General features: G+C 41.5%; 2 protein-coding genes across 2 annotated transcripts in view; both read right to left on the bottom strand.

Annotated features, from left to right (window-relative positions):
* Window positions 1–1,118, bottom strand: part of CA2H3orf20 (chromosome A2 C3orf20 homolog) — a 98,978-nt gene extending 97,860 nt beyond the window's left edge. Inside the window, exon 1 of the mRNA XM_045493918.1 lies at window positions 1,005–1,118. The gene's annotated coding sequence lies outside the window, so the exon portion shown is untranslated. The remainder of the gene's footprint in view (window positions 1–1,004) is intronic.
* On the bottom strand, window positions 1–27,304 carry CCDC174 (coiled-coil domain containing 174). The gene is made up of 11 exons (XM_045493922.1): window positions 27,176–27,304; window positions 23,013–23,117; window positions 22,218–22,318; window positions 17,345–17,403; window positions 15,074–15,251; window positions 11,676–11,771; window positions 10,557–10,699; window positions 10,108–10,202; window positions 6,667–6,799; window positions 4,782–4,928; window positions 1–3,683 (listed from the first exon to the last, which is right to left on the bottom strand). Exons 1-11 carry the CDS (start codon window positions 27,287–27,289, stop codon window positions 3,385–3,387), a joined length of 1,470 nt encoding a protein of 489 aa, XP_045349878.1. The 5' UTR covers window positions 27,290–27,304; the 3' UTR covers window positions 1–3,384.
* Between the last annotated feature and the right edge of the window lie 259 nt (window positions 27,305–27,563).

Consider the following 27,563-nt stretch of genomic DNA (forward strand, 5'->3'; position numbering starts at 1 on the left):
TTTTGCAAGCAAACAAAATGATTTATTTAGCCAATTCAAATGAACTGTATCAAAACACACAAAGGCCTGGAGGAAAGATTACAATGAAAACAAGTAATTCAAAGGAATTTCTGATCCAAAACATTCCGCTTAGCTCTACAAAGATATGAATAAGGTGTGGTCATGTTTTCTGACAGATTTCACTGCTCCTTGCCTTCAAGTGAAACACTGCCATAATATCTTGAAAGCTTAACATATGCCTGGAAGAAATGTTTATCGGTCCTTTAGCTGCTAATGGGAGGAGTAGGTGTGGTCAGACCATAAAGTGTATATAAACAGATCATGTAGAGTTGTACTGTGCTGGACAGACAGTAGCCCTAGACATGTGTCTTTTGAGCATCTGAAATGTGGCTAGTATGACTAAGAACTAAAATTGTATTATGACTTGATATTGGATTCAGTTACTGGCAAACTGAAAAATGTTTGTCTTTTTGCAACAATGTGGATGTGTGAGTCTACTTTTTCCTGTATGTTTTATGACATATAAATACAGATCGAGTACTCCTGATGAAAACTTAGCATCCGAATTGAGATGTACCATGGGAGGATTTGCAGTTGATTTTGAACACTTGGTGTGAAAACAAATGTAAAATATTTCAATATTTTTTTAATATGGAGTGTTGAAATATTTTGGATATACTAAATAAAGTATACAATAAAATTAATTACACTTTTGTAATGTGGGTCCCAGAAAACTGAAAATGACAGAGGGCTCTCATCCTATTTCTATGGGGCAGTGCTGTTCTAGAGTGATCTGAAGTCTTGAGGACTTGAACGCCATCTGCTGGATACATGTGTACAAAACAGGCCCACAAGAACCGGTAAAACTAATTGTGTTAACACTTCAGCTCTGGGTCTGAAAAGGAAGAGGATGTTAACTGGGCTCATGAAACAACTACATGTACGCTAAGAGAGGATTAGAAATGTTTATATAGTCTTGAAATCCTAGAGGACATCCGACTTACAGTTATTAGTCGACAGTGACCATAAGCCAAAGAGCAGACTGCTTCGCCATCCACCCTAGGTTGGGCCATCCTGGGCAATGATGAAAGGTTATTTGGGGATCCTGCTCATGACCGCTACTCCCACAGGCCTGGGCTTACTGCTGTCTGGCTGGCCTTCCCGCCTGTTCTCCACAATCAGCTCTCAAGCCCTTCTGCTCTACCTCATAAACACGTTCTTTCCATTGTTCTCATTTGTCTATTGTTTTCGTTCTTCCCTTCCATTTTTTTGTTTTCTTAGGATTCCAGTGAACTATTATTTCTATTTTTTCTCTCTAGTATTCCAATTTTCCTTTTTTGTCCCTCTCCCTTTGTACTACAAGCTGTTTCAGTTGGTTTTGTAGCTTTAGTTCCTATGTTTAGGTCTTTGATCCATGTTGACAATGAGTTGGTTTTGTTTATGGTCTGAGTTGTGGGTCCAAATTCATTCTTTTGCATGCAGATAGTTGTCCCAAAATCATCTGAAGAAACTATCCTTTACCTCATTGGATGGCCTTGGCACCACTGTCAAAACTCAACTGACCACAGAAATAAGGATTTCTTTTTGGACTCAACGCCAGTCCATGGATCTAGGTCAGTACCGCACTGCTTTGATTCCTGTAGCTTGTAGTAAGTCTTGAAATGAGGAAGTGCGAGTCCTCCAACTTTGTTCTTTTTCAAGATTGTTTTGGATACTCTGCGTCTCTTCAATTCCATACCAATTTTAGGATCAGCTTATCAAGTTTTGCAAAAAATGTGACTGGGTCAGTTGATATTAATGTATATTTTTTAAAAAGAAGTATTTGCCTGGGACGCCTGGGTGGCTCAGTCGGTTAAGTGTCTGACTTCAGCTCAGGTCCTGATCTCACGGTTCACGGGTTCAAGCCCTGCATGGGGCTCTGTACTGAGAGCTCAGAGCCTGGAGCCTGCTTCAGAGTCTGTGTCTCCCTCTCTCTCTGCCCCTCCCCCACTCACGCTGTCTCTCAAAAAATAAACATTAAAAAAATTTTTTTTTGAAGAGGTGATTTGCCTGATCAGGCTGACAGAATGACCCTTAGTAGGTCAGGCAACTTTGCCTTTGACATGGAGTTCAGAAGTTAAGTTTGCAAGAATATGGGATTTTCATCTAATACTATTTGATAACTGGGACAAGACTGAGAGCAGATGGCACTGGAGAAAGTGAGGCTAGAGCAAACATGAGCCTAAATAAACTGCCCTGAAGTCCCAGAGCTGCCATACGGATGCTACATGACCTTGGACAAGTCATTGACCTTCTCTGCACTGCAGTTTGCAATCTGTAATGAGAAGGGGGCATTCCCATCAATACCACTGAGACTATGTGCATCAGAGCCCCAAGAGTGCAGGCTCCTTCTGGTACCTGAAAGACCTGCTCTAGCACATTCTTACAGGGAGTCCTATGGGCCAACTCCCACTGCTTGTCTGCAGCTGTAAAGACACGGAGGTGCAGCGGGCACAAGAAATGCTTCTGGAGCTCTGCTCATTGTTAGTAAAGACAAAGGGACCTCCCTGCCTCTTACTCCAGCTCAGGTCTATTCCAATCAGACTTCTGAGGTGACTTGGCTCCTGAGAGTAATGAGGGCCTACAGTCGATGCAACAGAGAGGCAGGTCCAGCTGAAAAACTAACCCTTAAGCTAAGAAGCATCTCACTCTCTGACCAGGCTGAGCAGCCTCCACATGTGCCCCAGGGACTCTACACACACTTACCGAATGCCCACTAGGCATGTGTGGTGACAACCATCATTTAGGATGGGATGACAAGATAAGTGACTTCACCCTCTACCTTTCTGGATTATGAAGTTCTCCTCTCTGGTCTTATTTCAAATGTTATTACTTAATAGTCCACCAGCTTCATGGTCCTCTTGGAGACTAGATCACTTTGCCCCACACAGTGTCCCCTCATTTGCCACTTTGACAGCCTAACACACCTCCCGACAGATACGGAATTGATACGGAAGCTGAATCCTTGGAACAAAGAAAGCTGCACTCTAGTATCTGCAAAAGGAAAGGAATGGAACCCTTAAATCTAGGTAAGCCAAGGAAGTGGTTATGAAACAGGGTTATGAGCTCTTCAGGGTCGTACATGACAGCTTACACATAAATCCAGAAGGACAGGGCTCCATATCAATTAGAAAAAAATGAACAGCCAAGTGGCCACAGAATTCCCATGGTACCATTCACTTTCTTCCTTGCTGACAGACAAATCCAACCTGAAGTCTGTGTCTTCCAGGGAAAGGACGGGAGGAAACAGGTACAATTCAGTCCCTAAAATTAAATTATCTTCCCCAATTTAGGAGAAGGCGGCACTATCCACAGTAGAGACCCAAATCAGAACGGTTTGGAAGTTCATGTCACTTGTTTGTAATATGATATCATATCATCCAGAGTTTCAAAAGTGACTGTCGGGGCTCGTGGTGGGCTGCTGGGGGCAGGAGTGGATGGTGGATGTGAAGAGCCAGTGTCACGACTCTGGCCAGAGCACTGTCCTGGGTCGCTCGGTGCAGCTGCAGGTCTGCTCCACGTCTCGCTACTGAGGGAAGCAGTTCTCTTTTGACCCACAAAGTAATCCGATGGTGGGGCAAACTCAGGATCTCTCTCAGCCCGGAGATCTGACTGCCTCTTCGACCAGAACCCAAAGGAAAACTCTAATAAAAATAAGAAAGAGTATTATTAGAAGTAAAGACCAAATCAGTTGAATTTTTATTGTTATTACTTTTCGATTATTACATATACTTCTTAAATGCCAACTCCCATTCTCTGGAGGAGATAGCAAGGAAAGCAATAATATAATACGAGGTATATGTAAGGCCTACAAAAATATAAGGAAGCAGCAGGCTAAGCAAAAGGAGTGACTACTTCCAGATGGGGAAGATTCAAGGAAGGCTCTGGCGGAGAAGGCTGGTAGCTTCTGGAAGTATTGCCAAAAAGGCACTAAAATTACATCTGAGAGAGAAATACAGAAAAACCAAACACTCAAATCATTTGCTAGACATAATGTAGGTACTTCACAACAAAATACAAATTTTGGCCTTTACTGAGTTTTAGAAGACACGAAAGTCCAAATCTAATTTGGCATTTCATCTCTATTTCTAACTAGCACTAACCAAATGCACTGGCCTATTAGCCTTTATTGAGTCTGGGATCTCATCAGCTCAAACAGGGTGAGCTAATGCACTACTGTAACAATCTTGTTCAAAGAGGCATAAATCCTGGTCTCCCCCAACAAGAAGTTGCTGTGGGCATCATGGTAGATTCACAGAAATAATTTACGGAAAAATCTGCATGACCCAACAGAACCATACGTGAATCCAGGTGAATCCTGTGGCATGCAGACTATTTTCAACTAAACATAAAGGAGGCTGCTAAAAACACAGAGGACGTTGAAATACCAAACCTTGTAAGATTTTTAAAAGTGGCTCCTGAGAAAGGGCATTCCAAAGCTGTAAAGCCACATGAGGGTAGCACAAATTTTTAAAAACTTCCCCCAGTGCTTCTAAAAAAAACTGTCCTTTTGAAATGACCTGTTGTAGACCCTGGTCTTTTATAATCACACTTTCTAGTGTTCCTGTTTACAAACAGCTAGGGTCTGGGTACTGAGAAGAAACAGTTCAAAGATCTGGAGAGTTCCGTGAGCCTCAAAAGCCTCTACACTAAGACTCATGAGAATCACACTCTGAGATGAACTGGAAAAGTCTGTGCAAGGCCTGTTTAGAACCCGCCCCCCCCCCCCCCCCCCCCCTTACCTTTTCCTCTGTCCCACTCTCGGACATGCGGCACTCCCGGGCGGGTATCCTTCCTCTCCTGAACGATGACTTCCACTTTGCTACTCTGGGCAGCAGTACGTGGGGTTGGCACAGCCTCTGGTTCTGGTGGCAAAGGCCCAATAACATCTATTTTTTTGCAAGAGAATAAGACATCACTATAATAAAACTTAAAGCTATTATTAAAATAAACATTAAATAGAACATGCTCATCTTGAGAGTAAAAGTAACAGCCAGTATTTAATGAGCACCTATCTTGGCCCAGGGAGTGAACTAAGTACCATGTGTACAATAGTTTGTGTAATTCTTATTATAACCTTCATAAAGTCAGGGTTAGTATTCCTATTTTATAAATGAGGAAAATTAAGCTCAGAAATGCTACACAGGTAGAAAGTGACAAGAGCCAGGATCCGAACCCAGGGGGGATGGATTTCAAAGTCTCTGTGCTTCCCACTATGCCACCCCGCTTCCCCAGACCGACAACTGAAGGACCAGAAACCCCCAGTTACTCCACTAAAATAAGTCTCAGACAAAGCAAGAGAACTTGGAGTGACAAAGAGCTGGGGTGTGGCAGCGGGCTGTAGGCTCTTCACCTTTGGCTAGATTTTAAAAGAAAGTGGATTTTTCAAAAAACACTGTGTGGCGCTCCACATCTTGTAGAGATGACAGATGTTCAGGAGTAGAGCAAAAAATAGAGAAACAATATGCAGAGCTTAACATGTTACAGGAACACAGCATTTATACAAAACTAAACAGATGATCTTCCAATTCCTAAATGTTTCTTGTCTCCTTTCAAAGCTAAACTGAAGCTGTGTTCAGAATAGAAAATGGCCGATGGCTTAGCACAAGGCTTCCGTGTGAGCAGGAGAGGCTTGTATAACATGCTCCTGATACCCACACTCACCTTTTTTGTTTTGGGAATGGAACGCCCTGCCCCCAGTTTCAGTTAGAGATGTGGCCACCTCGCTAGATAGGCCATTCCCCAGGGGCCCCTGCAGCTGCATTCAGGCCAGTGGGTTGTAAATGCATGGTTGTGTGGGCCTTCCAATTCACATTCCTAAAGAAGCAACAGGTTCCTCTCCCCTCTTTCCCGCTTCCCTAGGGCTGGACCATGAACAGGTGGTAGGGAGCAAGCTTCCACCCTGCAGGTAGAGCATCACTCTAGGAACGGCAGAAGCAGGAAAACAGGAGGAAGCTGGGGACTGGGTGACCACGTGGGGCAGAGCTACTACCTGCCTAGACACCCACCACCTCCAAAGGATTAAAACCAAAAATAGACTTCCAGCTCGTGGGAGCCAGTCCATGCAGGAGTCTCAGGAATGGCAGTGAAGCCCAGACTAGGGTAGCTCATGCAGCAAGCAGAAGCCTTCAGGGACACAACATGCCATGTGGTGTTTCCACGTGTTGTGACAGTCCTTTCAGAAGCTGTCTATACTCGTAAATTCTTTCCTTTCTTACGTGACTTTGTGAATATATTTCTCCTTTAAAATAAATTAATGCACCATAACCAAAAAAACTTATAGCCATAGCAAAAGAAACCAAGTCTAAAATGTGTGTGTACAACAAAACTCTATCTTAAAACATCTCTGCTCTAAGTGAAGTCTCGTTTACTAAGCCAGGCCCTTCTATGAAGTAACACAATGTCCTGTTCGTTAATATTCTTGTCTGTATAAAAAGATTCTTTCGAGTGTCATTCTGCACCACGTGGATTATAAAAAACTGCTCCTGGCAGTACCCCAAAGGTACCCTGCTTGCTTAGAGAATAAAACTAAATGGCTCATTTCCAGATTGTCAGTCCTGTTCACTGAGACATCAGTGGAACTAAAGATTTTCCTTTTAAGTTCAGACCCAATGAGCCATGATATACCTTTGTTTTCTTCCTCTGCTCCATCTTCTTTTGACTTTTTCATCTTTTTTTGTCGGAGTTTAGCAAGCCTTGCTTCTAACATAGCCTTTCGCTTTTCCTTTATGTTCTCTCGTTTTGTTCTCTGATCTGTTGTCTGAATATAACAGAAAATTAGAAATTTACTGTAAATCAAATTCACAATATTTCTTCTCAAATTAAAATTATTAAAAGTGAATTTAAAGGATTGAATATTAATTTTATCTTAAAAAACAGACTAATTAATTGATTTCAGGCCACCACTAGGCAGCTAGCCTTGAGCTCTTCAAAACAGAGACCTAGGAGGCCCTCTTATACAAGCCCTCTGGCATGTTTTCTAAGTTTAGCGAGTGTTCACAGAGCGCCCTGGAATGCTTCACATTCAAGGAAACCAACCAATTCTGTTCTACTCCTTAATCCCTTAAATAAATCCCTTAAATAACTCTCTATTTTCTTACCCAGGCCACTCTAAAAGTACCATATTTAAAACCAAATTTAAAACATCAAAGTTATATAAGTTAGTTCTAAGCAGCTATAATTTTAAAGTCTGGAACACCAAAATAGAATAGCAATTACATTCATAAACCTATAATAGCATTCTGATACTGATAAATAATAGTTTATTGATAAAACTGTCACTATTTGCAGAAGACGGGATGTTATATATAGAAACCCTAAAGACACCAACCAAAAAACTGTTGGAACTAATAAATGAATTCAGTGAAGTTGCAAGATACAAAAGCAATATATAAAAATCTGTTATGTTTCTATACGCTAGTAACAAACTATCAGAAAAAGAATTAGGAAGACATTCCCATTTATAATTACATCAAAAAGAATAAAATGCTTAGGAATAAATTTAACCTAGGAGGTAAAAGACTTGTACTCTGAAAACCATAAAGCAACAATGAAAGAAACTGAAGAAGACACAAAGAAATGGAAAAATATAGCATGCTCATAGACTGGAAAAATGAATATTAATAAAACATCCATATCACCCAAAGCAATCTACGATTCAATGCAATCTCTATCAAAATTGCAACAAGTATTTTTCACAATAGAACAAACAATGCTAAAATTTGTATGGAAACACTAAAGACCATGAATAAGCATTCTTGAGAAAGAAAAAAAAAAAACTGGAAGCCTCAGACTCCCTGATTTCAAACTATATTACAAAGCTATAGTAATCAAAGCAGTTAGGCACTGGCATAGAAACAGACACAAAGATCAGTGGAACAGAAAAGAGAACCCAGAAATAAAGCCAAGCATACACAGTCAATTGATTTATGACAAAGGAGCCGATAATATGCAATGGGGAAAAGACAATCTCTTTAATAAATCATGTGAGAAAAAAGGAACAGGCAGGTGCAAAGAGTGAAACTGGACCGCTATCTTACACCATATACAAAAATTAACCCAAAATGGACTAAAGACTTGAACACAAGACTCCAAACTATAAAACGTCTTGAAGAAAATATAGGCCATAAGCTCCATAACATCAGTCTTGGCAATGACTTTTTGGATCTGACACTAAAAGCAAAGGCAAGAAAAGCAAAAACAAACAAGTGGGACTATATCTAACTTAAAACTTCTGCACAGCAAAGGAACCCATCAACAAAATGAAAGACAACCTACTGGATGGGAGATATATTTGCAAATCATATTATCGGATAAGGGATTAATATATACATTAAAACAGTCCGATTAAAAAACAGGCAGATAATTTGAACAGACATTTTTCCAAAAATACATACAGATGGCTAACAGACACATGAACAGATGCTAAATATCACTGATCATCAGGGAAATGCAAATCTAAAACCATAATGAGCTTTCATCTCGTACCTATTAGAATGACTATCATCAAAAAGACTAGAAACAACAAATGTTGGCAAGGATGTAGAGAAAGGGGAACACTTGTGCATTGTTGGTAGGCATGTAAATAGGTGCAGTCACTATGGAAAACAGTACAGAGGTTCCTCAAAAAATTAACCATATGATCCAGTGATTCCAGTTCCGCTTATTTATCTGAAGAAAATGAAAATGCTAACTCAAAAAGATATCTGCATCCCCATGTTCACTGCAGAATTATGTACAACAGCCAAGACATGGAAACAACCTAAGTGTCCATCAATGGATGAATGGATACAGAAGGGGTGGGAGGAATGGAATATTACTCAGCCATAAAAAAGTATATTTTGTCATTTGAACCAGATGGATGGACCTTGAGAACATTATACTAAATGAGATAAGTCAGACAGGAAAAGACAAATACTGCATGATGTCACTTATACGTGGAATCTAACCCCCTTCCCTAAGGAAAAAAAAAACAAAGACAAATATAAGCTTATAGATACAGAGAACAGATTGGTGGTTGACAGAAGTGAGGGTAGGGGGTGGACAAAATGGGTGACAGGAATCGAAAGGTATTTAAACTTCCACTTATAAAATAAGTGTCATGGGGATGTAATGTAAAACATGGCAATCACAGTTAATAATACTGTAATGCATATTTGAAAGTTGCTAAGACAGTACATCTTAAAAGTTCTCATCACAAGAAAAAAAATTTTTGTAACTATGTATAGTGACAGATAGTAACTAAACTTAATGCGACAATCAATTTGCTATATACACAAATACTGAATAAGTATATTGTATACCTGAAACTAACATAATGTTATGTGTTAATTATACATCAATTAAAAAGTAATAATACAGTATCTGGTTTATGGCCACAATATTTACTAATTATCAGAAATATTAATCTTTAATAAAATGGAAAGTTTATTTAATGTACTTTTATCCATCACTGCTCTGAATATTAACTATTAAAGAAATATATATTTTTTTTTTAATTTTTTTTTTTCAACGTTTATTTATTTTTTTGGGTCAGAGAGAGACAGAGCATGAACGGGGGAGGGGCAGAGAGAGAGGGAGACACAGAATCGGAAACAGGCTCCAGGCTCTGAGCCATCAGCCCAGAGCCCGACGCGGGGCTCGAACTCACGGACCGCGAGATCGTGACCTGGCTGAAGTCGGACGCTTAACCGACTGCGCCACCCAGGCGCCCCAAGAAATATTTTTTAAAAAAGGCCGGGGCGCCTGGGTGGTTCAGTCGGTTGAGCGTCCGACTTCGGCTCAGGTCACGATCTCGTGGTCTGTGAGTTCCAGCCTGGCGTCGGGCTCTGTGCTGATGGCTCAGAGCCTGGAGCCTGTTTCAGATTCTGCGTCTCCCTCTCTCTCTGACCCTCCCCCATTCATGCTCTGTCTCTGTCTCAAAAATAAATAAACATTACAAAAAAAAAATTTTTTTAAAAGGCCATTTTGAGTATCAATTTAAAAAAAATAGACCATTTCCATAATATGGTCCAACAAGAAACAAACCGCTCTCAAATACTTAACATCAATTCTGAATTTAATTTTTACCTGTTCACGTAGCATCTCTAACGTTTTCATCTGCTTGTTTCTCAACTCTTTATCTCGGGCAAAGGCAAAATATCCAACACCAAGTTGCCGGGCCTCTGAAATAAGTCACAATTTTTCAGAAGATTAGAGTTCCCTGATTAACAAATTAGAGTCAGGCTAAATTTCCAATGAAGGCAAAAAGAAATGCAGTGATATTTGACACAAGTTTAAAAAAAAAAGGCAGCTAAGCCAAAAAGATCTCCTGCTTATGATTAGCAGGCCCTCTGTTAGAAAGATATTCCCAACAAGAGTATTTTTTAGGCTATAAAGCAAACAAAGGGGATATTTTCAATTTCAAAATCAGAATCTTTTATTTCTATGTAAGAGCTACAGCTTTATGAATATTTCCCTTTATGCTTGCCATTAGTCCAAAAAAAAAAAAGATTTAAAAAGCTGCAAGATGATTATACCATTTTCACGAATGTCTTCATAATGTATGGGCCCCATCGGCCTTTTCAAGGCCTCTCTTTCTTCTTCCTCCCATTGCTGGCGCTGAAGTTCTTTTCTCATATCTTCAGATAATAAGGTTTTCTCATTAGCAGGACTAACGAAACTAGTAGGGGGACAGAGCAAAGTTATATTTAGGTAAGAGCTGTGAGACAGCAATACTTCAGTTCAGTAAGCTGGATCATGGACAAGTAATTCTAGCTGATAAGGTAATTCCTTACAGAATTTTCTGACCCACAATACCACTGGGAAAATGCAAAAACTGTTTTCATCTTTCTTTAATTAAGCAGCTGACTTGTTACATTAGTGCAACAGAATCTTGCCTCAGCACTTGAGACAAACCACTTTCCTTCCCATTCCCTTCTGGGCTAAAGGGGAGGAAGAAGCCAGGGCCTCGGCTGCATAGTCAGCTGCGTAACACTGCAGCCAGGCAGTGTCTCCTGTCCCGTGTCAGGCGGCTTAGGGCTCCTGCACTTCCTTCCTTGTGCTGAGCCCAGGCCGATCTGAACCTGAAGGACTTGGACAAGGTGGACTTTCCACATCAACACTGCCCTTGGTGAGGGGAATTTTATTCCCTGGAGTGTACCAGCAAGTTATCTCTTAGATGTCTCTGGCCCTAAAGGAAAAAATCTAGCAATAAGGCCCTTGCTTCAAAATGCAAAAATTAGTATAAAGAAAAAGTTAATAAGCTAACCACCTCCGTGCTCTCACTTGCTATGGGATAACCAAGTATATATTCCTAAATATCTTTCTCCACAAAGGTTTGTTTGTTGGTTTGGGCTCATTCTATATTTTTAACTCTGATAATCAGACACCCTTCCAAGTAAACAGATATAGCTTCCAACTCATCCCTTTCAGTAGCTACACAATATGGATGATCAACTATTCAGGTTGTTCCCTGAGTGTGGATTATGTGTGTGTGCTAACCATAGAAGAGTTCTTCAGCAAATATTCTTACGCATCAAGAAAAAAACCTTCTTACTGGACCATCAAGACAATGAACTAAAAGCAGCCTCACCCATAAAACAATCCCTATGTCTGCATTTCAGACCTGGGCAGAGGTTTGCATATCACATACTTACAGCCTCCCCTGAAGATTTTTATCCATCTCCAGCAGGTCTGGCAAATCCTTTTTCATACAGCGGCGAGATCGCCCTAAAGAATCCACATAATCCACCCTAAAATAAAAGTGAAAACATGTGAAGAAGGCTTTGTACATGACATATGGTTCCTTAAGTTACAGACTAGGTGCACAGTAAAAAGGTAATGTAAGCTTCACTACCAAGAAACACTCTCAACCTTGAGAGACCATAACCATGGATAAGAACATGTTTTGTTTTTTTTTTTTTTTTAAGTTGACACACAATAAGCTCATTGTGCCCTCTGTTAAACCTTAGTTTTAGAAAATGCAGAAAATGATTGATCATATATGTCTGTGATTTAATACAAGGGTGCCTGGTGGCTCAGTCGGTCAAGCGTCCGACTTCGGCTCAGGTCATGATCTCACACTTCATGAGTTGGAGGCCCACATCGGGCTCTGCACTGACAGCTCAGGGCCTGGAGCCTGCTTCGGATTCTGTGTCTCCCTCTCTCTCTCTGCCCCTCCCCTGCTTGTGTGCATGCTCTCTTGCTCTCTCCCAAAAATAAACATTAAAAAAAATAAATAAAATAAAAACACCCCCCACAGACCCTTGCCGCAATACCTCAGAACTTCCTTCAGTCTGGTTTAGACAATTCCACATATTTTACCAGCATAACTTTGCTCTGTACTATGCTCAACCTGCTCATTTTCTCAGTCTTTGCAAACCTGACTTTTTATTCTTTCTTTTACTTCTTCTAATTGGTACAGCTCCTTCCAATTAGAAATTTCTCAAGTCAGGATTACTATGAGGACTCATTAATTAGGAGGAAGCCAAGCAACACACATTTTGTACTGCAAAAGCAGCTCAGTGGTGGGCCAGTCTATTATCTTTTACTTTTAGTTCCGCTTTCTTTAGCTTTGCCCAAACCAGACAGAAGTTACAGTCAGGGGAACCAGGCAGACATCAAGGCAAAACGAAATACTCCTACTTCCCACAACAGGAAATATGGACGGATTTTCATGGAAAACATTTCAACTGCATTATGATGCAACACATTTATTGTTTAATTATGGGCAAGGAATTGCCTATAGCCTTTAGCAGGGGGCTAAAAACACAGAAAGGGGTCAGTACTGCTGGTGCAACTCAAGATCAGAGTCTCATGTACGTGGCTTTGCTTTTGTTGGCAATTTCTTTCCTCTTACACATGCTGATTCCAATTGTTAGCCCATGACTTGAAAACTGAATGTCTGGGAATCTATTACTATAGTCCTGACGCTGATTGCTGTGAGAAATAAAACCTCCAACTGCAGAAAGCAGTTTCTTTCTTCCTCCCTCCCCCCTCCGCTTTTTTTAATGAATAGAGAAATAAAATCATCTAGCCAGATGGTCTGAGTAATTATTTACAGTATTTTTGCGGAAAGATTTTCCACCACCTGGAACTTAACTACCAAAAGGATTTTACAAGTAGCTACAATTCTGGAGCTTAATTTAAAAACAAAAAAAGTGTCAGAACTGCTTGCGGTGCGTCTTCCTTCACCATATGGTGGCATGTGACACCTTCAATTGCCCTCCAAACTCTTCAAATCACTGACAAATTGCTAGTAATCATACAAGCATTAGGAAGAAAAAAAAAAAGACATTAAACCTTTCAAAGGAGATGAGATTTCTGCTATGAAAAGCAATCATAGGCTATTCTGTTTCTGGAGAAGGTCTCTAAAATGTACAGATCCCCTCAAAACAGAAGTGGCAAGACAGTAGTCAGCAAGTGCTCTATGTAATCAGCAATCACTGAACAAGCTCCAGGAAAACAATTACTTGAGGTACAAGAGTAATATGGCAGGGCTCAGAGTCATGGCATCTTCAAAGCGCTCTCAGGGAGAGTTAAGGCCCGTGCCCATGAAACGCTTCCTAACATCAGCAGGGAGGATATAAGAAGTACCAAAGTTTTGCCTCGAATTTTTTTTCTAGTAACGAGGCCAGTTGTGTGTCAATAATAAAGAGAAGCTAAGACCCAAAGGAGTCGGAAGCATATCTAAGTGCTACCAGATTTCGGGTGAGGGAGAAATCGCTCATACTGGAAACGATGAGGAAAAGCATCAGTAGAAGAGACTACGTCGTATGTGCTTCTCTTCGGGTTGCTTTTAACAAGTATGCAGCCAGAAAACCTAGACCAAATGTAAATTTTTAGAAAGCAGATAACATCTGTTCTATCCCAATGTCATGTTATTTCCGGACAACGTGGACACCCTCAGGAGTATGAAGATGAGGTCCCTGCAATCCTCAGTAGCCGGACCTGCTCTCTTAAGCTCACCAATGACTCCTACCGACGGGGTCAAGAGCTGACAAAAGGTCAGCAAGTGCTGCAAACTATCCTGAGCAGTTCCCAACAAAGATTCCAATAATGAGGATATTTGAGCCTGGAAGAGAAGGTGGGTAGGCTCTGCACTGGCAAGAGGGTGGGCAGGCAGGGTTATTCTCAAGACAGTTTTACGGCATCAGTGCAGCTCTATGCAATTTTAAGCACGTCTGAACAAGTTTGCAAACACAGTCTTCAGTAGAGAAAATCCTTAGAAGGGAATTTTCATTCTGGTCTCTTTACTTATTGACATATTGGTCTCCTAAGGAAAAGACTAGTTTGCTTCCCCATCATTCACATACACGTAGGTAAAATTTAGAATAATTTCAATAAAAGCTTACGACATGTGTGCTTCTACTCCACAGAGCAGTTTCTTGGGTAGCTTAACATACTCTTACTTCCTGAAGGGAGTTTAAGGCAAACAATAAGGAAAACCAGGCTTCGTTGTTTTACAGGTGAGGAAACTGAGCCTCAGTGAGGATGGAACTTGATCAAGGTCATACTGCCAGTGAAAGACCTGCTAGGCAGGTCCGAGGTCCACAATGCCTACACGACACTGCCAGAAATGCCCCAGCCAGAGTCCTGCCTGCCTTTTTCTGTGGAAATGAAGATCACCACCGGCTGGACAGTGACTCTCCACAATGCTTGAATAATGACCTGGGCAGTAGCCCAGGTAAGAAAGGAATACGCTTCTGTCTAAACAACACTTCCACATCAGTCAAACAGGTGTATTAATGCCTTTTGCACCTGACTCGGTCTTGTTAATTATTTCTTCTTTGGAGCCACTGTTTCTGTAAATCCAATCTTGAAGGAAAGAGAGGAAGACTGAAGAGAAATGGTTTGATAGCATCCAAACAAAATCACTTTCAGAAAGTAAACACGAGTCAGGGCTCCTGACCGGCTGTCGGTGGAGTATGTAACTTTTGGTCTCAGGGTCATGAGTTCAAGCCCCATGTTGGGTGCAGAGCTTACTTAAAAAAAAAAAAAAGTAAACACAAGTCTGAGAATGTTAACATGACCAATTAATGTCATTATCACCAACCATTCTTCACCGGGGTCCTGGGGAGGAGGTATATCTTTTTCAGAAAGATTTTCTTCATCATCGTCTCTTTCTCCTGCCTTCCTACAATCTCTGTTGGCACCAAACACCTCCATCTCTTTGTGTTTGTCTATGATCTTCTGTGTGAAATCCACAAGGTACATATCCTCCGCTTCTTCATCTAAGACATAAAAATCAATATTCAGATTTTTGACATTCTTTTCAAAGATGTAAACCACATATGGAATTGATATGAAGCAGTCACATTCACCACTGGGCGGCTACACTCCCCCTGGACGGCTCACTAGTCGATGCATCCGCCACCCCCGCCACCCCCTGAAAGTTTACAAAGACACAGAGCCACTGTGGGATCTAACAGTGGAGCTGCAAATGTGCCATCAGAAACACATACCACACTAAAAAAATCTTAAGAGTCTAAAGTCTTCTGTTGCCTCGTCAATACAATGAGTGAGCAATATGGTCTCAGAATGTAACTTTAAGATAAAACCACGTGATTTCAAAGAGACTCATTCACCCAATGACATAATATAGAAGCAGGACTGCATTTCTCATGTCGCCAGATCAGAGCAACAGACCTGTGTTACTACATGTAGCTCCCCAATCAAGGGGCTATATTATTACCAACCCTAATTATACTGTTGTGGTATGGCGTTTTAAGGGTCATAATATAGGGAAAAGAAGTCATCTGAATTCTTTTCAATGCAATTAACACCACTTTCAGGCAAGGCATGGTGCCAGGATCTGTAGTGCATACAGAGACGGGTAAGACCTATGGCTTATAATATGCTTGAGCTAAAACATATACGCTGAAAGTTAAATAGCAACCCATGACTTTAATTCAATTTAACCCAAGACAGTTGAAATACTCACAAATAACATTTACATTAAGTTTCACTACGCTGAATTTTCTCTGAGGTTTTTCTCTGAGTACAGGATTAAGCTCTATGGAACAGGTATTAGGTTCCCTGTTACCAGATACTGGTGTTAACCCCCAAGGTACAGTGGAGAATAACTGAGGCTCCAAAACTTAACTTGCCCAAATATCCAATATGCCTATCAGGCCTATCAGGTCCCACCATCCTGGACAGAACCAAATCCCCAGGTCCACAGGCACACTCCTTTGACCTGATTTCTATATTAACGATACAAGTTAAGTCTGAATTAAAAAAAAAAAAAAAAAAAAGACTAATTTTTTTTTTAAGCCACAAAATAACTCACATGGGAAAGAGATGTACTTTCTCAGAGCGGAGTTCTAAGACCACATAACAGTGAGGCCTCCTGGTTAATGGACACCCTGCTGCTTCATCAAAAGGAAGACACAGCCTCTCCCCATGTCCCCTAGCTTTGAGAGTGCCTACCTCTCCCATGCTGGGCTCCCTGCCAGGCAGGGAACATGCCTCTGCTGTCTGGAAAGAGGGAGTTTGGCTGTGTGGGCAGCCAATGACCAAGGTTCCGGCCCTGCCTCTTCTCCTGCTGCCCCACTGCCCCCTTTCCCAGCCCATCAGGCCCAGCCATACTAGTCTGTCTGCCAACACTAGCCCTCTCCTCTCTCTGCTGATCTTCTCTCACCACTCTACCCTGCAGAATCCCTTTCTCCAGCTCTCCAAACTCCAGCTCTCCAAAGCCTTTGAGATCCTATTAGAGCCTACCTTCTCCCTAAAGACTTCCTCACATGCCTTTTGGCAATGAAAAATGCAGTGCCTTGTAAAATCTCTTCTACTGCTATCTAATAGTAAGGCTGGGTGTTCTTTCTCTGGGGGGGAGGGGGCATGGGGAAAGGGGGATCTTCTTATTATTTTAGAAGCAATTACAGGCACAACACAGAAAAAAATAGAAAATAGGGACAAGGAAACCTAACTCCAACACCCTGATATACCTATAATTCCCCTCAGTCATTTTTTAATATAGGTTGAATCGTTTCTAATTGTAGCCTATTTAGACCTCATTTCCTAACTTTGCTTTGTTCTGCGTGCCATTGTCCTCCACTGATGACAATCCCCTTGAGGACTGAGAAGAGAATCTGGCTCATGCTACCCTTGTTTGTCCCCTCATAGCACCTAACATGTGGTGCACACTGGACAATCAGAGATTACTGTGGATGTATTTTCTTGTCCCTGTGCTGGCTCAGAAGGTAATGCATGTTATTTCTTAAATCTCTCCCCGTACTTAAGGTTATTTTAATAAATAATGAAATACCACAGGGCTATATGAGTTACAGAAAATAAAGAAGTATAAATAAATTATTGTATTTACCTATAAAGTCTCCTTTAGTCATTTTTTCATATAATTTGGCTTTTTCTTCCAATTTCTCCCTAGGAGAAAAAAAAGACAAGTATTAGAAATGGTTTTACGCCTGCTACTCGTGTGAAGGCTGCCTGACTGCTGCAATCTGCCAGGAGGCCCAGTCTGGCGATGAGGCTGAGCTGACCACCCCACCCTAAAAGGACCCTCAGACCCAGCCACTCCTGATTGCCAACTTCATGTAAGTTCCATGAGGACAAGCCCCATCTTTCTCTTATTAATGACTATATCCCAGTGCCTAGAACAATACCTGGTATATAGTAAATTCTCAATCAGTATCTGAAAATAAATAATGAATTAAGATTCCAAATGCAAACTAAGTTAAATACCAAAAAAAGAAAGAGGTGTCTAAATAAAAACATTTTCTATGTGCAACCTTCTAAAGGGATCACCATATTCAATGCACACCCTTTGCATTACTGTTTTAAGGCACGAGTCCCTGATCATCTGTGGCTCATTAGGCTTCTCTAAGGGAGCTAAAGATCAACTTCTTAGAAGTCTGTTAAAATATGATGCATGAATACATCATACATGTATTACACAGAGCATGAATAATTTATTCATGACACAGCTGATAAAAAACAAACATCAACCCTGGTATTTCAATAAAGCAGCCTCACTGGTCACGTTAATTTCGGTGACATTTACTTTTTAGTGGACACAGACTTAGTAAGATGGCTGGCAATTCCTTATTTTAGAAATACTTAATGATGGTAAAGAGAAGTCCCAAAGAAGTCATGTGAGCTTTTGCTTGCGAAGAATCAATCACACTTAATCATAAAGGAAAATTTCACTTCTAATGGCATCCCGAGACAATAAAGTCCCTTGGTCACATGGCTGTGTGCTCTGGAACAAATTACTTCACCTCTCTTGTACCCCACCCCACCCCCAGTTCCTAAATCTGTAACAGATGAAAAAAACAGCACTGCCTCTTAGGGTTGTCATGGAGAGTAACTAGATCGCACACGGAAAGCATGCCATCAGGTACGTCATCTGCATCTTCGTCATCTAGGTCAGAAAGATTCCTCTCCCATTTTATGCATTCCTTCAACAAGTACTTCCTCTAGGCCTCCTCTATGCCAAGCACTGTTTCCGTAACAAGGACTCTATCTCGGAGGGGGCTTAACGTAGTAAGCTGTGTCATCAGAGAATCTTACGGTCTTAATGAAAATAAAACCTAAAAAAATTTTTTTTTTTTCAACGTTTATTTATTTTTGGGACAGAGAGAGACAGAGCATGAACGGGGGAGGGGCAGAGAGAGAGGGAGACACAGAATCGGAAACAGGCTCCAGGCTCTGAGCCATCAGCCCAGAGCCTGACGCGGGGCTCGAACTCACGGACCGCGAGATCGTGACCTGGCTGAAGTCGGACGCTTAACCGACTGCGCCACCCAGGCGCCCCCTAAAAAATTTTTAAAAAACAAACCACAAAAAAACAGGTGTGAGGATAGAGTAACCAGGAGGACACTAGGCTAGAAAGGGTAGCCAGGGGAAACCTCTCTGAAGGTGACATTTGAGCTAAGGCTTATAGAGCAAGAAGCCAACCATGAGAGGATCTTGGGGAGAAAGCAAGTGAGACAGAGGAAGGATGAAGTAGGAATGAGCTTGATATGTTCAAGCAGAGATCACAATGGTGGAGGATGCTGAGCAAAGGAGAGGGGGGCACAAAATAAGGACAGAGAGAGGCAGGTACAAGAACGTGTGGGAGGGGCACCTGGGGGATTCAGTTACGTGTGCAACTCTTGATTTCAGCTCAGGTTGTGATCTCACAATTCATGGGATTGAGCCCTGTGTAGGGCTCTGCACTGGAAGCACTGAGCCTTCTCAGTGGGATTCTCTCTCTCTCCTTTCTCTCTGCCCATCCCCCACTCCCCCAGCACACACGGGCACTCTCTTTCTCAAAAAATAAATACACTTAAAAAACAAATAGGGGCACCTGGGTGGCACAGTCGGTTAAGCGTCCGACTTCAGCCAGGTCACGATCTCGCGGTCTGTGAGTTCGAGCCCCGCGTCAGGCTCTGGGCTGATGGCTCGGAGCCTGGAGCCTGTTTCCGATTCTGTGTCTCCCTCTCTCTCTGCCCCTCCCCCGTTCATGTTCTGTCTCTCTCTGTCCCAAATGAATAAACGTTGAAAAAAAAAATTAAAAACAAACAAACAAACAAACAAACAAACATGGGAAAGCATAAGAAGCCTGGATGCAGTGTAACAGAAAGATGGCAGGAAGAGTCTCCAGATGAATAACGGAGATCAAGGAAGATGTCAGAGAAATGGCCACCGCTGGATTTAGTAGATGAGGAAGTCATTAGAGACTTTAAAGAACAATTTCTTCAGTCAAGTAAGAAAGATGGAATTCAGAGGGCAAGAGTATGGGACACTTATCTGGAACAACTATGTGCCAAACACTATGTATCTCCTTTAATGAATTCCCTACAAAGCTCCATGAGCTGAGTATTAACCACCTCACTTCATAGATAAGGAACGTCTCAATGGAGAAGTAACTTGCCTAAGGTCTTACATCCTCAAAGGACTGTCCCTGCCCATCTTGAGCTCTGGGGAGACTCAGAAGTCCTGTAGACCAAGGACAGACTTGACTCTTCATAAGCACAAAGAAGCCAAAGTATTATGTAATAGGTTACTGGATAAAAAAAAATCACAGCGAAGTACCCAGGAAAACTCTTGTTATATACAGTAAATAACAAAGGATTATGGCACCTTTCAACAAATTAGAATTCTGAGAATATTCCAGTAGGGTGAGAAAGATGTCTCAAAAATTAACATATGCTATGTCTGCTGGGAACAGGTCAAACACTAAGAAAAACAATTCCCCAAATGCGCTAATATTCTGCCTTTTTTTCAAACCCAGAAGAGCTGAGTAATCTTAGCAACTACTGTTTCCAAGTGCAGAGTTTTTATTATGCAATAGATCCAAAAGCACATGAGTCATGACAGACATTCAAACTTGGGATTCCCTCTGAGTCTAGGGTGACACTGTAAATAACGAAGAGTTCGTCTTTACAGAAGAATGCCAGCTAACAAATGGAATGAAAAAATAAAAATGGAACGAATGAATTAGAAAATCATCACTTTGAAATCACCAGTCTAACAACTGAGAAGTCACAAGGTTCCACTGGGTGGAAATATGTTGGTGAACAAGATATTCATAGTCTCAGAGTTGCCCTCCTTAGATTATTATTAGTTACAAATGGGAAAGAGACCTTTACGGTGAAAAAATCTATCTTAACCAAGTGATCAAAGTTCATCACCAATAATAACTCAAACTGACATTGTGAACCTCCTGCTGTGATCCAATGGGAAGGACACACCGCCTACATCTTATTCTTACCAAAAGCAGTTAATGAGACTCTAATCAGATTGTGGGACACTGCAGACACAAGCCTGGACTCACCAAGAACAGTAATGGTACAATAGACGACAAAAAGGCATGGGAATTATTCTAGATTAAAAGAGACTAAAGAAATAGGACAACTGGGGTGCCTGGAGGGATCAGTTGGTAGAGCATGCGACTCTTGATCTCAGTTGTGAGTTTGAGCTCCACGCTGGGTGCAGAGATTACTAAAAAAATAATTTTAATAAAAGGAAGAAAAAAGAAAGTCATTCTATATACAAAATCTCTCCCTCTTTAAAAAAAAAAAGAGGGGTGCCTGGATGGCTTAGTCAGTTGAGCACCCGACTCTTGATTTCAGCTCAGGTCATGATCCCAGGGTCATGGGATCAAGCCCTGCATCAGGCTCCCTGCTGAGCATGGAGCCTGCTTAGGATATTCTCTCTCTCTCTCTCTCTCTCTCTCTCTCTCTCTCTCTCCCTTTGCCCTCTCCCCTGCTTACACCCTCTCTCAGGGTGTAAGAAAGAAAGAAAGAAAGAAAGAAAGAAAGAAAGAAAGAAAGAAAATGACAGACTAAATGGAATGTGTAATCTTTGAATTCTGAATTAAAACAAAACAAACTATAAAGGATTTAACTGTGCCAGGATAACTGGTAAACTCGGACTATAGATCATATCGTATATAATACTATTTTATCAGTGTTAAATTTCTTGGGTATGATAGCACTATTGTGGTTATGTAGGAGAATATCCTTGTTCTTAGGAGATACATGCTGAAATATTTTGAGGCAAAGTATCATGATGTTTAACAAAGTTTCTCTGCAACACACACCAGAGACAGAAAGGAGCCAAAGCAAATGTGGAAAGACATTAATTGGTAAACCCAGGTACTGTATTCTTTTTTTTTTTTTAATATGTATTTATTTTTGAGAGAGAGAGAGAGACACAGAGTGTGAGTGGGGAAGGGGCAGAGAGGGAGGGAGATACAGGATCTGAAGCAGGCTCCAGGCTCTGAGCTGTCAGCACAAAGCTCAACTCACAGACCACAAGATCATGACCTGAGCTGAAGTCGGATGCCTAACCGATTGAGCCACCCAGGCATCCTTTCAATTAGCCTGTTGCTTTGAAGTTTTTCAAAATAAAAAGTTAAAGGGAAAATTCAGTTTCGAAATGCTAACATCATAACACCTAGTAGCCCAGAGCCACACCTTCCTAGGGACATTTCTTCAACACTTGTTGATAATCTTAGTGCCTAACAAAGGCTCAAAGTTGGATTCTGTTTCATGTTCCAAATGGAGGTTATGTCTTATCTTCTTATACGATTACAAATAATATTATTTTTAGAGGCTATTTTATATTTTTGTAGTATTTGACTGAAAAGATGACAAAATTAAACCTATAAATTCAAAAGTGTGAAGTGGAACTCTCACTTCTTTGCTTGGGTAACACCAAAGGCAACTACATTTATCAGAGTTTAACTCTACCTTGCTTTGTCTAAAGTCTTCTGTTCCTCAATCTTCTGTTCTGCATCCTTCTCAGCTCTATTTGTAACTCCTACATTCTGTTTGCTCCAGATACTTGGTTTCTGCAGCATATTGATTTAAAAAGACAAAACAGAAATACCAAATGATTGCAAAAAATCTCTACTTTTATACATCAGAAGAAAAAAACAGATTAGATCTTATGGATCGATGGAGAAAACTAGATCTTCTGACAGCCAACCTATGTCAGGCAAATAAACTATACAAGGAAAAGCTGGAGCTGGAAAAAAAAAAAAAAAAAAGCCCTAAATTATTTAAAGAATTCCTTTTACACGACTGCACATTTATCTTTTATCTCCTGAATGACTGCAACTTAACTCAAGAGAATCAGTAATACAAATAATAAGTACCATTACCTGCAAAATCGGAAAACCATTCACAACTCTAAAAGATCTTGGTATTTTCTGCTATATTACTGTATTATCTAATTGTTTCTCTCTGTTTGGATTTATAATACCTATGTAGCTGATCTTCCATGAACAGGTACAAAACCACTTATTAGAGCATGCACTTTTCCAAAAGAAGTGCTAAAGAATTACATACAACATTATAATAGGCTTTTAAATGCTCTAATTTCTATTTTAATATAATATATTTTATGTGGATGTTCAGCTACAAGATAGGGATTTTCCCTGAACTTTTATACGTAGCAGAGACCAGGAGACTTTCAAAAAATCTAATTATGGCATAATTCCCTCATGTCTGGAATCAATGGAGATAACTAGATCTTATTTTTACCTTATTAGTTGTTTTTGGTTTTCCCAAAACTCCAGAATCTTTTAGAAGTTTTTCTTGTTTGAATTCTTCTTGTTTTCGGAAGAGTTCAGCCTTAAGGTCTACCAACTAGAATAAAACCAATAAGCAAACAAAAACGATGGGTTAGTTCTAATGAGTGACCAGATTTCCAAGTTACTGTAATTCTCAAAGCAAGATTTAAAGTTCCTATAAACAGACAAAAATGAATACAAAATTAAATATAGAATCCAGTGCAAACTAAGTCAAGTCATATTGCATTCCAGCTCTGTTGGAGATGTATTTCTACTCTAACCTTCAACACTAGGCAAGGGGCGGGTGATTACTCAAAGTAAATGAAGTTTGCATCTATTAGATTCAGACTGAATTAACAACACTAAACACCTTCTGACTGACACTGTAATCCCATGTAATCATCACAACAATTTATTATTTCTGCAGAGAAATGTCTTCAGCAACTATCCGAGTACTGAAGAGGAGGATATAAACATGAAATAGAAACACTTCTGCCTCAGTTACAATCTAATAAAAAAGGTAACTTATAATACCAGTAAGATGTAATAAATGACTTTAAAAGTGGAAGGAGGGGTGCCCGGGTAGCTCAGTCCATTAAGGTTAAGCATTAAGGTTAACTGTCTGACTCCTGATTTGGCTGAGGTCATGATTTCAGGATTGTGAGATGGAGGCGTGACCGAGCCCCAAGTCAGGCTCTGTACTAAGTGTGCAGCCTACTTAAGACTCTCTCTCTCTCTCTCTCTCTCTTTAAATGTTTATTTATTTTTGAGAGAGTGTGAGGGGGGGGGCAGAGGGAGAGGGAGGAAGGGGGAGGGAGGGAGGGAGGGAGGGAGGGAGAGAGAGAGAGAGAGAGAGAGAGAGAGAGAGAATATCCCAAGAGGGCTCTGTGCTGATAACAAAGAGCCCGATGTGGGGCTTGAACTCTGGAATTGTATGATCACGACCTGAGCCAAAGTCTGATACTTAACTAAGCCACCCAGGTACCCCACCCCCTCAAAAATAAATAAATAAATAGGGGCGCCTGGGTGGCGCAGTCGGTTAAGCGTCCGACTTCAGCCAGGTCACGATCTCGCGGTCCGTGAGTTCGAGCCCCGCGTCGGGCTCTGGGCTGATGGCTCAGAGCCTGGAGCCTGTTTCCAATTCTGTGTCTCCCTCTCTCTCTCTCTCTGCCCTTCCCCCGTTCATGCTGTGTCTCTCTCTGTCCCAAAAATAAAAATAAAATAAAATAAAAAATAAATAAATAAATAAATAAATAAATAAAATAAAATAAAAATAAAATAAAATTAAAAAAAATGGAAGAAAACAGGGGCACCTGGCCAGCTCAGTCAGAACATATGACTCTTGATCTCAAGGTTGTAAGTTCAAGCCCCACGTTGTGTATAGATTACTTAAAAAGTCTTTAAGAAGACAAAAAAAGAGTGGAAGAAAATAGCATAAAATTTGAGCTGCAGGAGCATTTCCTGCTGTCCAGAGTGGTCAGAGACAGCTTTGAGTTGAGCCTTAAAAGACAGGAAAGGGACGCCTGGCTGGCCCAGTCAGAGGGGTGTGCAACTTTTGATCTCAGTCAGGGTCATGAATTCAAGCCCTACACTGGATGTAGAGATTACTTAAAATAAATAAGGGGCACCTGGGTGGCTCAGTTAGTTAAGCATCTGACTTTGGCTTAGGTCATGATCTTGGGGTTCATGAGTTCAAACCCTGTGTCAGGCTCTGTGCTTACAGCTTGGAGCCTGAAGCCTGCTTCGGATTCTGTGTCCCCTCTCTCTCTGCCCCTCTCCCCCGCAAAAAATAAACATTAAAAAAAATTTTTTAAATAATAAATAAAATTAAAAAAAAAAAGATATGCAAGATGTCAACAGCTGGAAATAAAGTGGACTGAGTGGGGCCGCCTGGGTGGCGCAGTCGGTTGAGCGTCCGACTTCAGCCAGGTCACGATCTCGCGGTCCGTGAGTTCGAGCCCCGCGTCAGGCTCTGGGCTGATGGCTCAGAGCCTGGAGCCTGTTTCCGATTCTGTGTCTCCCTCTCTCTCTGCCCCTCCCCCGTTCATGCTCTGTCTCTCTCTGTCCCAAAAATAAGTAAACGTTGAAAAAAAAAAAAAAAAAAAGAAACCGTTTGTCCATTTAAAAAATAAATAAATAAAAATAAAGTGGACTGAGTGAATGAAAAGAGCTCCAAGCTTATGTATGTTTTAGAAACTGCAAGTTTAGCTCAATCACAGGGCTCAAGAACAGGAAAGGCCAGGGCAAAGGGAACAGGGCAGTTGGGTGAATATCCATGCCTATCTCTCACTGTACCAATCACTAGTGTCTACTTTGCAAAGAAAGATATAACGACAGTTTCCATTTTAAAGGTCCAGATACAGCTCCCTATACACATGGGCATTTTTTTTAATGCTTAGAGAAAGCATGCACGTGCGCATGAGAGCAAGGGGGAGCAGAGAGAGAGAGGGGGACAGAGAGAATCCCAAGCAGGCTCCATACTTGGGGCAGAGCCCCACGCGGGGCTCAATCTCAGGACTGTGAGATCATGACCTAAGCTGAAAATCAAGAGTCAGAAGCTTAACCGAATGAGCCACCCAGGTGCTTCCACGTGGGCATTTATCAACAGGATACTTATAAAGCATCACAGATTGACTTTTAAGGGGAATCAAAATGAGTTCAAGGATTTCTATTTTGGAAGACATCAGTTTAAAAGCAGCCTTGTCAGGGATTTAATAATGCTAAAGGAAGTTTCATCCCAGAGCCTAATAATCTAAGCTTAAACACAAAAACTTTACAGCCTCTTCTTCTAAGCCTTCTTAACCACCTCCATTTTCTAGCCATACATTTTCCTATTCTGTGACTACTTTTGAATTTTAAAAAGAAGATGCTCTGAAAACTGTCCATCCCAGAGAACATTCCTATTATGGTTACTGCTAATTTTAACCTGTCAGGATAGAATAACTTTATTATTTATACTTTTTTGACTCTTTTTGCTCAAACATACTAACTAGCACTAAAGTTCAATATCAGACAAGGAAAAAAGACTCAAATATTGGCACACATAGAAGTTTTCCTTTGCACTTCCTTTGCATCCTAATACTCTGCAGTAAATTGAAGATTAAATCAAATATTAGGCAATTTGCTCTGATGTAACAGAAAAGGCAACAGCTCTGGAGACAACCAGATTGAGCGAGCCAGTTCTATCACTAAAAATTCTGTATGTAAACTGGGGAAAGCCACTTTGCCTTAAATGGGCCTCAAAGTTATCAGCTATAAAACCGGGATATCAATAGCACCTTTCTAAAGCAGCTGGGTGAATTCAACGAGATAGTGCACAGAAACGTCAGAGCAGGTTTTCTTCTTAGAAGTAGCTAGTTTAGGGGCGCCTGGGTGGCGCAGTCGGTTAAGCGTCCGACTTCAGCCAGGTCACGATCTCGCGGTCCGTGAGTTCGAGCCCCGCGTCGGGCTCTGGGCTGATGGCTCAGAGCCTGGAGCCTGTTTCGGATTCTGTGTCTCCCTCTCTCTCTCTGCCCCTCCCCCGTTCATGCTCTGTCTCTCTCTGTCCCCAAAATAAATAAACGTTGAAAAAAAAAAAATTAAAAAAAAAAAAAAAAGAAGTAGCTAGTTTAACAAAACTGCTTACGTCCTGTTAGAGCTTACAACTCGCAAGCACCGCAACCTACGGGTGCATTAACAACTGTTTAGTTCCTGGTCAGGGGACGCTGGGCGCTCTCGGATACAGTGGAATAAGTCACATTCTCTCATGTTCTGGGAGGACCTTGCTGGTCTCTGGACTGGAAAAGAAAGGAGGAAGGGGAATGCGTCTGCACAGCAAGCACTGGCCGGGGTTCCTCTCCGACCACGGAGGGAGACACGACTGGCAACGAGGCCTGGCCCGGTTGTCGCAGAAGAAGGGCAAGGACGTTCTTAAAGGGGAAAAGATATCAGGTTCAGGTCCGTATCGAAGGAGGGAATCCCGGTCCGGGTGTACGTCCGAGGGGAGAACCCAGTAAGAAAGTTGGGCCGGGTCCCCAACTGAAACAAGCCAGGTTCGGGTTCCTGTTTGCGGGAAAGCCACACAAGGTCGAGATTCTTGTCTAGTGGAGGTGAGGAGAACTCGGAGCCCCGGAGCATCACCGTACCCGCACTCACCGAGGAGGCAGTAACGTCCAAAGGCTTTTTCCTCCGGTCCATTCTGGCGCCAGAGGCTCCCAGCGAAAAGCAGACAAGAACGGACGCCCTCCCGCAGGCCTCTAACGCCTGCATCCGGCGCACCCGGAAGTGCTGTTATAATACAGAGGAAAAGTTTGCGACGCCGGCGCCATCTTGGAAGGGTCAGATGTTGTGCATGGTGTGCCTGCCACCATTTTGAGAGGGTCAAGGAAGCCCCCTGTTAAGCTAAGGCCATCTTGAAGAGAGAGGAAGGTAACAAGGGCTAGTGTTGGCGCCATCTTGAGAAGGACGGAATGTGGCTTTCAGAATGATGGATGCCATCTTGAATGGGGCGGATTGGGTGCTGGGATGGCGCCATCTTGGGGAG

This window comes from Leopardus geoffroyi, chromosome A2 (assembly GCF_018350155.1).
Source record: "Leopardus geoffroyi isolate Oge1 chromosome A2, O.geoffroyi_Oge1_pat1.0, whole genome shotgun sequence".
NCBI classification, from domain to species: domain Eukaryota; kingdom Metazoa; phylum Chordata; class Mammalia; order Carnivora; family Felidae; genus Leopardus; species Leopardus geoffroyi.

Coding starts and splice junctions, on each gene's coding strand:
- CCDC174 (XM_045493922.1), bottom strand. CDS start 27,289: ATGCAGGCGTTAGAGGCCTGCGGGAGGGCGTCCGTTCTTGTCTGCTTT. Junction 15,252..17,344: donor GACTAAAGGAGACTTTATAG/GTAAATACAATA, acceptor TTTATGTCTTAG/ATGAAGAAGCGGAGGATATG. Junction 3,684..4,781: donor AGAGTGGGACAGAGGAAAAG/GTAAGGGGGGGG, acceptor TATTTTTATTAG/AGTTTTCCTTTGGGTTCTGG.